General features: G+C 42.9%; 1 protein-coding gene across 3 annotated transcripts in view; it reads left to right on the top strand.

The window, feature by feature from the left end:
- Positions 1 to 1,854: 1,854 nt before the first annotated feature.
- The window catches only part of PPP2R5E (protein phosphatase 2, regulatory subunit B', epsilon isoform), a 182,509-nt gene continuing 169,072 nt past the window's right edge, over positions 1,855 to 15,291 (top strand). For 2 of the 3 annotated variants that reach the window (XM_011978283.1, XM_011978281.1), the window contains exons 1-2: positions 1,855 to 2,481; positions 5,558 to 5,721. In XM_011978283.1, the coding sequence (XP_011833673.1) occupies positions 5,565 to 5,721 (157 nt within the window). In that variant the 5' untranslated portion in view covers positions 1,855 to 2,481; positions 5,558 to 5,564. The remainder of the gene's footprint in view (positions 2,482 to 5,557; positions 5,722 to 15,291) is intronic. The other variant, XM_011978282.1, reaches the window with a different exon arrangement.

The raw sequence follows: 15,291 nt of genomic DNA, 5'->3' as shown, positions 1-15,291 counted from the left end.
GTGAAATGACTTTGAAATGAATTGTCTTTATAGAGATCCATAATTTGCAAGCAAAATCCCCACTCTGTGACATGTTCTAAGCAACAGCTGTGAGAATTTCAAACGTGCACTATGCTTTTAACAGTTCAACTGTTGCCAAGGGAAATTGAATTGGCTTCAAAATCTTCCTTGGTTTTAATTCTGCATTTACCCTCAATCAAAGATAGAAGAAACAAGTCCTTGGGTGGGACACTGAACTTTCATGAAGACTGTACAGGATATTGAGATATGGAAATTTAAGGTTCTTGAGGGTAGGAACCAGACTGCTGGTATTCTATAGTTCATACTTAGTGGTAATGAACTTTATCACGGCAAAAGTGGGCACTCGCCATACAGTGGCCAATCATCTGGAGTCAGTAGGGGGAGCCTGCTTCCATCTAAGAGTCATCTTTTCGTTTTCCATTTCAGTTCAAAGCAGGAATATTTTTATCTTTCATGGCACAAAATTATTTTTCCACTCAAGAGCCATTTCTGGGAGTGTGCAAAGAAAATTTCAAAACTCTAGTGTTTAACAACACAAACAGGAGAAATGCAAATGCATTTTTCGTTGTCACTTGTACATATGGTACATATAGTTTTATTTATATATAGCTCTATTCCCTAAACGTATCGAAAAGATGATATAATGCTGAGGGAAAAAACTAGGCTACAGATCGACACACATTATTAATATAAAAACTACTAAAAGGAAGTATGCAAATACTGTAGTTGGTTATCTCTGAGTTGAGAAAATATGAATGTTAAATTTTTTTGTTCCCCCGCTCCCCATTTTCTAAGTTTTGAACAACTGGTATTCTGACGTTTGTAGCTAGCATTAATAATTTTTCTTTTTTCCTCTCAAAAAATGTATGTAGGATGCATTCAAATAACATTAATCCAGGAATATTATCTGGAAATGTACCATTTGGCCGTTTGCATTCACCAAGCATACAAACACATCTCCAAATATCTCATCACTTGTTCTAGATAAAGTAGTCTTCTCCATTAACTCTTTCGGGTCCAACTTGCCAATTAAAATCTTGAAACTCCTAGTTTGGAGCTGGGTCTTTCCGAGCTTTGAGGAGTCGGCCGACCTACGGCGGGGGGCGGGGGCGGATATTCTGAATGAACAGATGAATAGACTGCAAACTGTGGCGACAGCGTTTTCCCCACCTGCATTAACTAAACCAGCGCTGGCCTCAACGCTCCAGGGGGCTGATATTCAAAACAGACGTTTAAGGAAAAGGAGACGAGGTGAGAGAGAATTCGAAGGTTCAGCGGAGAGCGACTGCTGGGGGTTTCAAGGGACCCATTTACACAACCAGTGGCGCACCGGCGAGGGCCGGAGATCTTATTCCTGTCTACGCATCGCAGGGTCCCGTCCAGAGTGGGACTCCCCAAGCCCTGAGGGGCCACACTAGCTGCAGGGCGGGATCAAGTCTCGGGGGCTCCCCCACTCTTAGCCGACCCATGCCCTTGGAACCCTCTAGTCCAAGACGACCGCCGCCAAAGGCTCCGCACAGCACGGAAAGCCAGCCAGCTGATCTGCTAGTCTCACACCTCCCGGAATTTAACAGCTCCTCTCAGGCCCAGCGGCTTCCCACTTCAGCCTGCCCCACCGCCGGGCGGAAGCGGCGGCTGCACCGCCAGAGATCGCGGCTACATCCGGGTCCCTCACGCTTCGGCCCAATCCTCGACCTCCTCTCTTCCCACTCTCCTGTTTCTCCGCCCTCCTGCCGCCAATCCCTGATCAGGTCTCAACCGAACATGCTGTCAGGGGAGTGAAGGCGGATACTGGCCAATGAGGCCTCGCTTCCCGTTTGAAGTCTCCAGTGGGCGGGCGCCGGAGGCGGGCGCTGCTGGCCAGAAGGTTCGGTTGCGCGTGTGCCATGGACTCAGCCGCCCGGTGATATTGACAATAGGAGAGAGAAAGGGGCATTGACGGGGACCCACCGCGGGTAGCGAAAGGTGGCTCTGGCAGCGGCGGCTCCAGCTCCTGCGGCTCCTCTTCCTTCTCCTGTCCCCTTCTCTTGCTGCCGCTGCAGATCCAGTCTTCCTCCCTCCCTTCCCCCCCTCCCCACGTCGTCGCCGCCGCCGCCGCCGCCGGGTCCGGGGCAACGAGCTGAGGCGCCGCCCGCCAGGAATGTGAGCGAGGAGCCACCGGCGGAGCCGCAACGGGGTCGGTGCCGATTTGATGGGACGGGCCCGCGGGGGAGGATCGTGAGGCCGCCGCCGCCACCGGAACGCTGAGGTTCGGGTCCGGCCGTGAGGCCTAGAGGCTCCGCCGCCGCGGAACCGGAGGGACCCTGCACCGGACAGCCGTCGCCCCGGGCTCCCTGCAGCTGCCCGGACCTCCCCCTGCACGTCCCGGTCCCGCCGCCCGCCCCCGCTGCGGCCCCCTCGCCCGTCTCCCGCCCCTCCAAGCCACAGATCGTCTTCGGATTCTTCCCCAGAAGCTTCAAGGTAACTTCGTCCCTCCAGCACCGCGGCTCGCCCGCTTCTCTTCTTCCTCCCGGTCCTCCTGGAGGACCTATGGGGCACCGGCCTTGGGAAGGCCTGGCCGGGCAGGCGAGGGGTGCGGTGGGGTGGGGTGCAGGAGCGGGAGCGCCCGTCCCACTTGTCTGATTTACCTACAAATGCTTCTGATGATGCCTCTCATTCACTCTGCCCCCTCCCCCCTTTTTCTCCACCTTCTGGGATTGGAGGCGTTTTCTTGCCCCCCTTTATCCACTGGCGGGGGTGGGGAATAAAGGGGGTTTGGTGTGAAGAGGATTCTCTAGCAGCTTATCTTCTCCAGGGCTTGGGGTGTGGGTTAGGAGCAAAGGGTGTATGTAAGCATCCCCACAGACAAACCCCTTCCTTGTCTTTCCCTACTTCCCCTTACCCCCTTTGGATTATCCTGAGCCGTGGAAATGCCCTGTGCCTGCTGATTAGAGGATGATAAAGCTTCGGGCGCCCTGGCCCAGGGCGAAACCTGTTTCCCTGGGCTTTGCACGGACCCGCTGTTACCTTACGTTCAGTTTTGCAATGCTTCAGGGTTGCGATCCCTGACACTTATTCTGGGCCTCGGGCATACGGGGTAAATGATTTTTTAAAAAGCTACCTATATATCATCTGTAGGGATGAGAGATGAGGGATAAAGAAGAGACAAAAAGAACGATAGAGGAAGAGGATTTACTGAAATTTTGTAGTGTTAAGAGTTAGAATGAAGTCTAAATAATTCACATACCCGATTGGAAAATCGGCCCCTAAATTTACAACGTACAAATAAGATGTGGAGCTTTTGGCTGATGCAGTCATTTTGATATTTTAAAGTGATCTTAACATCTATAGTCATTCATAGTTTGTGATTCTGTTTTGTATCCATCACATTATATTAAGGCTAAATTAGGTGGATTTTTAAAAACTTTTTTTTTTTTTAAGAAAACCAAAGAAGACTTCCAAATTCCAAACGTCAACATCATATGTGTGTATGTGTTTTTAAATATTTTTTGTTATTTTTTCATTGTCAAAATCCACGTAATCCAGGTAACTTTTTGTTCTCACGTGTTCAGGAAGAAATTCCCTTACTCTTTTATTTAGAAGTTAAAAACCACTTGTCTTGTGTATTGGAATGACAGGTGAGTAATTGCATTTCAGCATTTCCCCCATAAGCATTATTTCTATCCGAGTCTGCCGTTAGTCTTGCATGGAACCTCAGTGCCATGGAAATGATGGCATCTGTTTAAATTGGTGAATGAAATTAAGCTTAACGCTTGTTACTTTCAGGAAATAGCCTTCATTTTAATAACTCAAGAGGGTTAAACAATGCAAAAGTGCGGTTCGGTTCCATAAGTTTGATGGAATGAAAATTGATATTTGATGATGAACTAAACTTCAAGGTCTAAACCTCAAGGGAACTCAACTTGATTGTTTCAGTAGGCTGTGAATTTATGTTTTTAGTTCAACTTTGGTGCTTGATTTCCTCATAGTTTTTATTAAGCTTTAATAATGTAAGGTGGCTTTATTCAAAAAGAAGACTTCTTTGAAATATTTTAATTATACCTTTTATGTGTTTTGTTTAAAGTAATGTAGCCTGTCCTCATTTGCAGTGTGGTATAGTTTATCACAGCTTACATAGCACATCCCATTAAAAGTTATGCCTAGATAGTTTCAGTAGTAGTAAATTTCACCTTGCTCTGATACATTGGTATAGATTCTTGAAGTACACTAAGGATTTTAACTCCAGAACCCATTCATAATATTAAATATCTTGGGAAAATGTATCGATGGAAGTTTTCCAGCTACAGAATAGCTCCAAAAATTACTTGAAGATGTGAAGAGCTTTGCAGTTAGAAAATGGGCAGGCAGCATAGATTTCTTTAAGCCTCAATGAATATCTTTAATGCTTATAATGGAGTGGCACAATACATTAGAGTTCTGATATTATTTCCATGATACTTATATTATTTTCACCAAATTTTCATGTTTTCCCATTAACATATGCCTTTTTTTTTTTCTTTTTTTTTTTGGAGAAGGAGTTTTGCTGTTATTGCCCAGGCTGGAGTGCAATAGCGTGCTCTCGGCTCACTGCAATCTCCGCCTCCTGGGTTCAAGTGATTCTCCTGCCTCAGCCTCCCGAGTAGCTGGGATTACAGGCATGCGCCACCACGCCTGGCTAATTTTTTTTTTAGTAGAAATGGGGTTTCTCCATGTTGATCAGGCTGGTCTCGAACTCCTGACCTGAGGTTATCTGCCTGCCTTGGCCTCCCAAAGTGCTGGGATTACAGGCGTGAGCCACCGTGCCTGGCCTTTTTTTTTTTTTTTTTTTTTGAGATGGAGTCTTGGTCTGTGGCCCAGGCTGGAGTGCAGTGGTGCCATCTCGGCTCACTGCAACCTCCGCCTCCTGGCTTCAAGTGGTTCTCCTGCCTCAGCTTCTCGAGTAGCTGAGATTACAGGTGCATGCCACTGCACCTGGCTAATTTTTGTATTTTTAGTAGAAACAGGGTTTCACCATGTTGTCCAGGCTAGTCTCCAACTCCTGACCTCAAGTGATCTGCCCACCTCGGCCCCCCAGAGTGCTGGGATTACAGGTGTGAGCCACTGGGCCCAGCCCTTTTTTTTTTTAAAGACAGAATCTCACTCTGTCACCCAGGCTGGAGTGCAATGGCAGGATCCTGGCCCACTGCAACCTCTGCCTCCTGGGTTCAAGCGATTCTTCCACTTCAACCTCCCGAGTAGCTGGGATTACAGGCACCTGCCATCATGCCCAGCTAATTTTTGTAATTTTGTAGAGGTGGGGTTTCACCATATTGGCCAGGTTGGTGTTGAACTCCTGACCTCAAGTGATCCACCCATCTCAGCCTCCCAAAGTGCTGGGATCACAGGCGTGAGCCATTGCACCTGGCCAAGATAAGACTTTTCTTAACTGATTTTATTTTCTTTAGCACATATTCCCATTTTCATGAATATCATATATGGGAATTTTAGAATTTGTGTAACTCACATGTATGCTTCCACCTTGGGAATGTATGGGTTTATGATACTTCTTTCTCTTCAGTAGGGATATGTCCTCAGCACCAACTACTCCTCCATCAGTGGATAAAGTAGACGGATTTTCTCGGAAGTCCGTCAGAAAAGCCAGACAGAAGAGGTCACAAAGTTCCTCACAGTTTAGGTCTCAAGGCAAGCCTATTGAGTTAACACCTCTGCCGCTGCTAAAAGGTAAGGCTCATGACCAGGTGATGCATTCATTCTTTTTCAATTGATCTTTCTACATCTATATATAATTTGCTTTTTGTAGAGTTTTATATGTATTGCAAATTGAAGGGATGGGATACTTCACACACATTGAAGTTCCTAATGTGTGACCAGATATACCCACTCTCCTTTTTAAAGGGTCAACTTAGTCTGTCTTTGGGCAAGTTAAAAGAAACTTATTATCAGGAGAGTATCTGATGAGTAGGTAAACTAAGTACTAGGAAAACTTTAAGATATCTGCGTTTGTGTTTTTCATTTTTTCTTCTGTTAACATTTAGGTGGATACATTATATACAATGACAACTACAGATTATGCTGCTTTAGAAAGTAGACCCTAGTAGAGGGGATGGTACTTCATTAATTTACATATAGAAAATGATATTTGGAAGAATTCATTTTTAAAAATCAAGAACAACATTGTCCATTTATAGTTGTTTACATGCACTCTTGTTTTCAGATAGTACAAGTAGAAAAGATATATGATGATCATACTTGTTTAGTATGATCTTTTCTTTGAAATTTGTTCATTTTTTAATTTTTACTTTTATCTTTTGAGACAGAGTCTCCCTCTGTTGCGCAGGCTGATTCACAGCAACCTCCACCTCCTGGGTTCAATTTATTTTCCTGTCTCAGCCTCCCGAGTAACTGGGAGCACAGGTGCCCGCCACCATGCCCAGCTAATTTTTGTATTTTTAGTAGAGACAGGGTTTCACCAGGTTGGTCAGGCTGGTCTTGAACTCCTGACCCCAAGTGATCTGCCCTCCTTGACCTCCCAAAGTGCTGGGATTACAGGTGTGAGGCACTGCGCCTGGCCTGAAATTTGTTACAAACAAGTTTTTTGGGTTTTTAAAAATTTTCTTTTGAGGCAGTCTGATGCTGTCACTCGGGCTAGAGTTCAGTGGGGACAGAGTGAAAGTGCAGGTTGAGGCCGGGCGTAGTGGCTTACGCCTGTAATCCCAGCACTTTGGGAGCCCGAGGCAGGTGGATCATGAGGTCAGGAGTTTGAGACCAGCCTGACCAACATGGTGAAACCCCGTCTCTACTGAAAATACAAGAATTAGACAGGTGCAGTGGTGGGCACCTGTAATACCAGCTACTCGGGAAGCTGAGGTTCAAGCTGCTTGAACTGGGAGGCGGAGGTTGCAGTGAGCCAAGATCGTGCCACTGCACTCTAGCCTGGGTGACAGAGCAAGACTCTGTCTCGGGAGAAAAAAAAAAAAGAGTTCAGGTTGAGGCTCACTGTGGCCTCTACCTCCTAGGCTCAAGTGATCCTCCCTTTCCCACGTAGTTGGGATCAGCTTCCCAAGTAGCTGGGGCTGCAGGAGCATGCCACCACGCCCAGCTAATTTTTCCATTTTTTTGTAGAGATGGGGTTTTGCCATGTTGCATAGGCTGGTCTTGAATTGCCTTGGCCTTCCAGTGCCAGGATTGTAGGCGTGAGCCACCATCCTCGGCCCAACATGTTTTTAATATGACGAGTTTTTTCTAAATTAGGCATTTCAACTTTTGTTTGGGTATGTGGTTAGTTTTTTTCCCTTTTAATTTGCATCATGTTTGCTTCATGTTCATGAACAGGTGTTGTTTGAAAAATATCAGAACATAGCTTTTATAGCGTGGAAACTATCAGAGTTTACCTTTAAAGGTGGATGTTTATGTGCTGAATACTGAAGAATGGGAGAAAGGGTATATGAACAACACAATGAGCTTTAGTGGCTTAGAGGAAACCAGGCAACCTGGTTTGCTAGTTCATTATTGCAGACTTATTTCTGTAACAGTTTGTGAATTCAGAAGGTATAAGAAAAACTGGAATGTAACCGGAAAAGATCCTCAAAATTTAGCTTAGGGTATTTCAAGCTTCTATTTTTTCCATATGAATACTTTTTTTTAGAAAGGGAGAGAGATTCATGAATAAGATTCCAATGTTTATACAAAATTTTTGGAAACTGAATACCGATTACTGTAAAGGTGATTTATCTACCAGTCAGTAAAGATGAGCTCCTATGAACTTTGGGGGAGACAATTTTGACTAGAGATTTTGCTGGTAAAAATGAAAATAGTCATCATGAGACTTTGGAGAGAAAATGAAGGAAACACTCTAGATTGAACTATGCTTGAAATACAAAGTTGGGAGACACTGATGTTTAGTAATTTATTTAATCTGAAGTAGATATGTAATAGCTGTTAACGTCTATATCTGTGAAGAACTTCATTCTGAGGAATCCAGTTAAACTTTTTTTTTTAGGATTAGAAGGAGTTTAAAAACTTACACTAATTTCTTGGACCTTATGGTAAACAATTAAATTAGGACTTCACTGGTCACTCATAGTCAGGGTATTAGTTTTGTGGGTAGTGAAAAGCATGCATGAGAAGAATTTGGACACATGCTTTTTTGTTTGTTGGTTTTTCTTTTTTTTTTTTTTTAATTATACTTTAAGTTCTAGGGTACATGTGCACAATGGGCAGGTTTGTTACATATGTATTCATGTGCCATGTTGGTGTGCTGCACCCATTAACTCATCATTTACATTAGGTATATCTCCTAATGCTATCCCTTCCCACTCCCCCCACCCCATGGCAGGCCCCGGTGTGTGATGTTCCCCTTCCTGTGGACACATGCTTTAATGTCTTTTTTTCTTTAATGCTTTAATGTCTTTTTTCTCATTTTTAAAAATTATGGTAAAGTATACATAACGTAAAATTTACCATTTTAACCATGTTTAAACGTGCATTAAGTACCTTGACATTGTCATTCAACCCTCCCTACCATCCATCTCCAGAACCTTTTCATCTTCCCCAGCTGAAGCTCTGTACCTATTAAACACTCACTCCCTGTTTCCAGTCCCCCAGCCCTTGGCAACCACCATTCTGTTTTTTGTCTCTAGGAATCTGACTACTCTAGGTACCTCCTGTAAGTGATGCCATGCAATATTTGTCTTTTTGTGACTGGCTTATTTCACTTAGTCAAGTGTCTTCAGTGTTCATCTCTGTTGTAGCAGGTGTCGGAATTTTGTTCTTTTTTGAAGGCTGTATAATTTCAGTGTCTAGACATATTGTATATTTTTTAATCCATTAATTCATTGATGGACTCTTGGGTTGCTTCCACCTTTAGGCTATTGTGAATAATGCTGCTGTGACCATGACATACAGATACCTGTTTAAGTTCTGGCTTTCATTTCTTTTGGGTATCTACCCAGCAAGTGTAATTGCTGGATCGTATGTTGAATTTTTTCAGGAATTGCCATACATATTGCCACAGCAACTGGACCATCTTTCATTCCCATTAGCAATGCATGAGGGTTCCAGTTTTCTATATCCTCACCATCACTCATTTTCTGCCTTTTAATTTTTTGATAATAGTCATTATAATGGGTATGAAGTGGTATTTCAGTGTGATTTTGATTTGCATTTCCCTAATGATTAGTGATGTTGAGCATCTTTTCCTGTGCTAATTGGCCATTTCTATATCCTTTTCTCACTTTTAAAAGTGAAGTCTGCTAGTATTGCCAGTTTTCCAAGCACGCTGCTTTCCAAGAATGTGATTTTTTGCCCTTGTATATTTTGCCAGCATGAGAGAATTGGAGAGTAACAGGACTATATACTCACAAACCTAATTCCAGATTGACTAACAGTGATTGTTAGGTAGTAAGCACATTGTGGGTAAATATTCTGGAAAGTATTCTATAAATTAGATATCCATCTCTGTCTATGGAATAACATAAGGAAGTATATAATCAGCAATAGACTTCAGTAATGTATATTTGCTCTTGATTTTTTAGGAAGTAATTTATGGAATATAAAGAAAATATAGGAGGAATTTCTTTTCTAGGATTTTATTTTTTTGGCCATTGCCTTAAGAGAAACCAGGATAAACACTATATGCATGCTAAAGGATAATTATTGATTTAATTTTCTATAGTATTGCTTTGACTAAATTGGGTTAATTTTATTTGGGGTATAATAAAAATGTGGTTGAATTTTGTGAATGGTTTTAAATAATGAAGTAAAAGAGGTGTCCTTAAGGTCTTTAATTTCAGGGGAGTTTAAATACGATAATTATATAAACAGAATGATTATATAACTCGTCTTTTTAATATGTCATTTTTGAATGCTCAGATACTCATTAATAACCACTTGTTTTGTGCATATGCATTATCAGATTGTCTATTATATGCATCAAAGTCTTTGACAGATTTATAAATACTGCATTAATTCTTAGCATTTTAAAGTCTGTTCACTTGCAAAACTGCAACATAATGTGAAGGAAAAGTTTTTGTTTTGCTCTGTTTCTTTTTTTTGAGACAGAGTTTTGCTCTTGTTGCCCAGGCTGGAGTACAGTGGAGCCATCTCAACTCACTGCAACCTCTGCCTCTGGGTTCAAGTGATTCTCTTGCCTCAGGCTCCTGAGTAGCTGGGATTACAGGTGCCCACCACCACACCCGCCTAATTTTTTTGTATTTTTAGTAGAGACGTGTTGGCCAGGCTGGTCTCAAACTCCTGATCTCAGATGATCCACCTGCCTTGGCCTCCCAAAGTGCGGGCATGAGTCACTGCACCCAGCCTATTTTGCCCTATGTCTAATAGGTGAGGTTTTGAAATCTGTATCACTGATGTTATTTCCTGTAGAAAGCAACACCACCTGTAATTCTGTATAAATATACCTGTTTTTTTTTCTGTATCTGTGTGTTAGGAAATTATAGGATGAACTTTGCAAAGATAGACATTTACATTTTCTCCATCTTTGTATGCTTTTGTGAAAGTGTTTTTAGAGAGTCTTAACATTTTTGAGACCGGGTATGGTGACTCACTCCTATAATTCCAGCACTTTGGGAGACTGAGTTGGGAGGCTCGCTTAAGTCCAAGAGTTTGAGACCTGCCTACGCAACATAGGGAGACCTCATCTCTACAAATAATTTAAAACATTAGCTAGGAGTGGTGGTGTGCGCCTGTGGTCCCAGCTACTTGGGAGGCTGAGGCGGAAGGATTGCCTGAGCCCAGGAGGTTGAGGCTGCAGTGAGCTGTGATCGTTCCACTGTGTCCAGTGTGGCTGACAGAGTGAGGCCTTTGTCTCAAAAGAAAAACATTTTTTTCTTTGAGTCTAAAACATTCTTACTCATTCACTGATAGGGAAAACCTAGTAGAGGTTTAGTGCCTTACTTGCTTGAAAAGAAAGTAAAATCTTGGGGGAGGCCCAGAGGGGGCGGGTCATTTGAGGTCAAGAGTTTGAGACCAGCCTGGCCAACATGGTGAAGCCCCATCTCTACTAAAAATCCAAAAATTAGTGGATGTGGTGGTGTGTACCTATAATCCCAGCTACTCTGGAGGCTGAGGCAGGAGAGTCACTGGAACCTGGGAGGTGGAGGTTGCAGTGAGCTCGTATTGTGTCACCACAGGCATACATAGACATAGACACTGTCTCAAAAAAAAAAAAAAAAAAGTAAAGACTTGGATACTTTCCTTACGCTTACACAGCAGGACATGAAGCAAGCCTTGAGTGTTACCTAGGTAAGTTGTTGAATATGACAGTCAAACTGAACACTTAGGCAAACACACACACACACACACACACAAATTTATGTTAATAATAATCAGTGGTAGGACCACCTGGTTGGGTGATTTATGTTCTCTCCTCACCCCAGCCTCCCATGCCTCATTTCTTTGCATTGACTTTAAGCGATTCTGTAAGTTTAAATTTGGGTGAACGTTTTTTGAAAAATACTGCCTCTTTGAAGATGGAATTATAATGAAAGTGGCATTGTTATTTCCTTTTTTGTTTGTTTTTTTGAGACAGAGTCTCGCTCTGTCACCCAGGCTGGAGTGCAGTGGTGCAATCTCGGTTCTTTGCAACCTCCGCCTCCCAGGTTCAAGCAATTCTCCTGGCTTAGCCTCCCGAGAGTAGCTGGGATTACGGATGTCCGCCACCACACCCGGCTGATTTTTGTATTTTTAGTAGAGACTGGGTTTCCCCATGTTGTCTGGGCTGGTCTTGAACTCCTGACCTCAGGTGGTCCCGCCCACCTAGGCCTCCCAAAGTGCTGGGATTATTGGTGTGAGCCACTGCGCTCAGCCGCCATTGTTATTTCTTGTTTCACAATTCATTATACATTTCCGAGGCATTTTGCAGATAGTCTGTACATTCACTTTTAGATATTCTTACAACTATGATGACTAGAGGTCCCATTTAGCAGAAAGAAACCCTTTGCCTCTTTGGTGTTGATACTCTTTCTCTAGTGAAAACACTTAAAAAAAAAAACCCACCATAGTTTTAAGGTTCAGCTTACATTTTTACTTTTTAGGGTGACACCTTGTAAGAACTTTAAAAATTATAATTTGAAACTAGTTTTCGTGCCTTTTTTTTTTTTTTTTTTAGACGGAATTTAGCTCTTGTTGCCTAGGCTGGAGTGTAATGGCGCAATCTTGGCTCATCACAGTCTCCGCCTCCTGGGTTCAAGGGATTCTCCTGCCTCAGCCTCCCGAGTAGCTGGGATTACAGGCATGTGCCTCCATGCCTGGCTCATTTTGTCTTTTTAGTAGAAACGGGGTTTCTCCATATTGGTCACGCTGGTCATGAACTCCTGACCTCAGGTGATCTGCCTGCCTCGGCTTCCCAAAGTGCTGGGATTACAGGCGTGAGCCACCGTGCCTGGCCATTTTTGTGCCTTTTTAATGATTGGGTTGGTTAATTGTTTTTCGTCTATATCTGCTTTGTGTATAGTAAAGCAGGCACATGCAATATAATACCAGATTTTTATAACGAGTGAATACGCTAAAACCTAGTTGGGATAAGAATAGTCTCTTCAGAGGCCAGGTACAGTAAGTAGCTAACACCTTTAATCTCAGCACTTTGGGAAGTCGAGGCGGGAGGATTACTTGAGCCCAGGAGTTCAAGGCCAGCCTGTGCAACATAGCAGGCCCATCTCTAATAAAAAAATAAAATACAAAATTAGCTGGGTGTGGTGGTACACGCCTGTAGTCCTAGGTACTTGGAAGGCTGAGGGAAGATAGTTTGAGCCCAGGAGATCGAGGCTGCAGTGAGCTGTGATTGTGCCACTGCACTTGAGCCTGGGCAACAGAGTGAAACCCTGTCGCAAAAAAGAATAGTCTCTTAAGGAATAATGTCATCGATTTTAGTGTTTACTACGCTCCATGTCGTGATACAGTGTCACATGGGCTTTGTTGGTCCACAAGAGTCCTTGCTTACCGCTAGCTGGGTTGCCTTGGACAAATGAGTTAACTGCTGAAAGCTTTGGTTTTCCTCGTCTGTAAAATGATGATGATGATAATAGTCAATAGATGTGACAGTGCTACATTCAGTAAATACTAGCTGTTGTTATTTAATGGGGGTTTCAGAAGTTAGAATATGAATAATATGAAATTTTTATGACATTTTCCTAGTAAAAAGGTGGAAATTGGAAATTTCTCTGAAAATTATGAAGAGCATATTTTTGCAGCCACAAATGTGTTTCAGCCAAAAAATTGAAAGAAGCAGTTTTTAAGTATGGTGAATTTAATAGAATAGCTATTCTAAATATCTTCACCTGAAGAGTTTCATCTACTGTATTAGTATCTTGCCATGTTACTTAGTGTAATGCTTTTTATTTTTTATTTATTCATTTTTTGAATAGATAATAGTCATATGGTTCAAATTCCAAAGGTTACGAAAGGATGTGTAGTGAAAAACCTTCCATCCCTTCTCCTAGTTTCCCTTCCCAGAAGCAACCAGTCATTATATTCTTGTATAGTAGATATAGAGATTCTTAAATCCTTGGTTGGATTTAAAATGCAGTGAGCAGCCTAAAATTATGTGAATATTTTATATGTGTATATCCATTTTAAAAATGGGGAATCAATAGCATTTTTCAGATTCTCAAAGGGGTATCTGACTTGAAATGGGTTAAGATCTGTTGATCTAGTTTGTACCTTGGATTAATGATGTGTGTTCTTTAGGCATCTAAGGGGTGGGGGTGTGTATGTGTGTGTGTGTGTTTCAGAGACGGAGGTTCGCTTTTGTTGCCCAGGCTGGAGTGCAGTGGTGCAATCTTGGCTCACTGCAACCTCTGCCTCCCAGGTTCCAGCCATTCTCCTGCCTCAGCCTCCCAAGTAGCTGGGATTACAGGTGTGCGCCACCACGCCCAGTTAAATTTGTATTTTTAATAGAGACAGGGTTTCACCATATTGGTCAGGCTGATCTCGAACTCTTGACCTCCAGTGATCCACCCATTTTGGCCTCCCAAAGTGCTGGGATTACAGGCATGAGCCAACGCACCCGGCTGTGTGTGTGTGTTTTTAAAAAATAACCATAAGCTTTACTTTTGAACTTAAAGAACATCTATACGTTAATAGATGTTAAAGTTCAGTTTTAGACCCTTTGAAAAAGTGTGGTAATAATTTTTTGGGGGGGAAGCAATTTTAAGATCTTGCACAAAAGCAAGTGCCAAACTATGTTATGTTTTTCTTTCCCTTTGTTTTTTTTTTTTTTGAGACAGGAGTTTTGCTCTTGTTGCCCAGGCTGGAGTGCAATGGCGCGATCTAGGCTCACTGCAACCTCCGCCTCCTGGGTCAGGAGATTCCTCTGTATTTTTGTGTGTGAAAGATTGTACCCTGTTTTAATGAAGAGCTATTTCATTCACTTTTAGGCAGGAATATATACGTTTTAATACACCCTAATAGTTTGCTTCTGTAGCATAGATAAAATTATTGTACAGAGTTTTATGTGGGCCAAAAGAAACTGGCCAGGTGTGGTGGCTCACACCTTTAATCCCAGCACTTTGGGAGGCTGAGGTGAATCACTTGAGGTCAGGAGTTTGAGACCAGGCAGGCCAACATGGTGAAACACCGTCTCTACTAAAAATACAAAAAAATTAGACAGGCATGGTGATGCGCGCCTGTAATCCCAGCTACTTGGGAGACTGAGACAGGAGAATCTCTTGAACTGGGAGGCAGAGGTTGCATCACTGCACTCCAGCCTGGGTGACAGAGTGAGACTCTGTCTCAAAAAAAAAAAAAAAGAAATCGAGAGTCAGTGTACCTGATATATTCATCACTTAAAAGTAGGATAGAAGCTTGCATTCATATTCATCCCATTAAGAACTAATTACTTAGTTCTGGCAGAGTGCTATGGCTTATGCCTGTAATCCCAGCACTTTGGGAGGCCAAGGCGGGCGGATTGCCTGAGGTCAGAAGTTTGAGACCAGCCTGGCCAACATGGTGAAAACCCTTCTCTATTAAAAATACAAAAATTAGCCGGGCATGGTGGCACGCGCCTGTAGTCCCAGCTATTCGGGAGGCTGAGGCAGGAGAATCACTTGAATCCGGGAGGCAGAGGTTGCAGTGAGCTGAGATCACACCATTGCACTTCAGCCTGGGCAACAAGAGTGAAACTCTGTCTCAAAAAAAAAAAAAAAGTTCTTAACTTAGGGTTCATAGATTTCTGGTTGGGACAGTGTGCATCTGGATGGGCTTCAGGGTTTTTAGACCCTCCTAAAATTACATGTAAAGTTTCTGTGTATGTGCATTCTTTTTTTTTTTTTTTTTTTT

The sequence above is a fragment of the Mandrillus leucophaeus genome, unplaced genomic scaffold (genome assembly GCF_000951045.1).
Source record: "Mandrillus leucophaeus isolate KB7577 unplaced genomic scaffold, Mleu.le_1.0 Scaffold192, whole genome shotgun sequence".
In the NCBI taxonomy this organism is placed as follows: domain Eukaryota; kingdom Metazoa; phylum Chordata; class Mammalia; order Primates; family Cercopithecidae; genus Mandrillus; species Mandrillus leucophaeus.
This window is presented reverse-complemented; position numbering and strand designations above follow the sequence as displayed.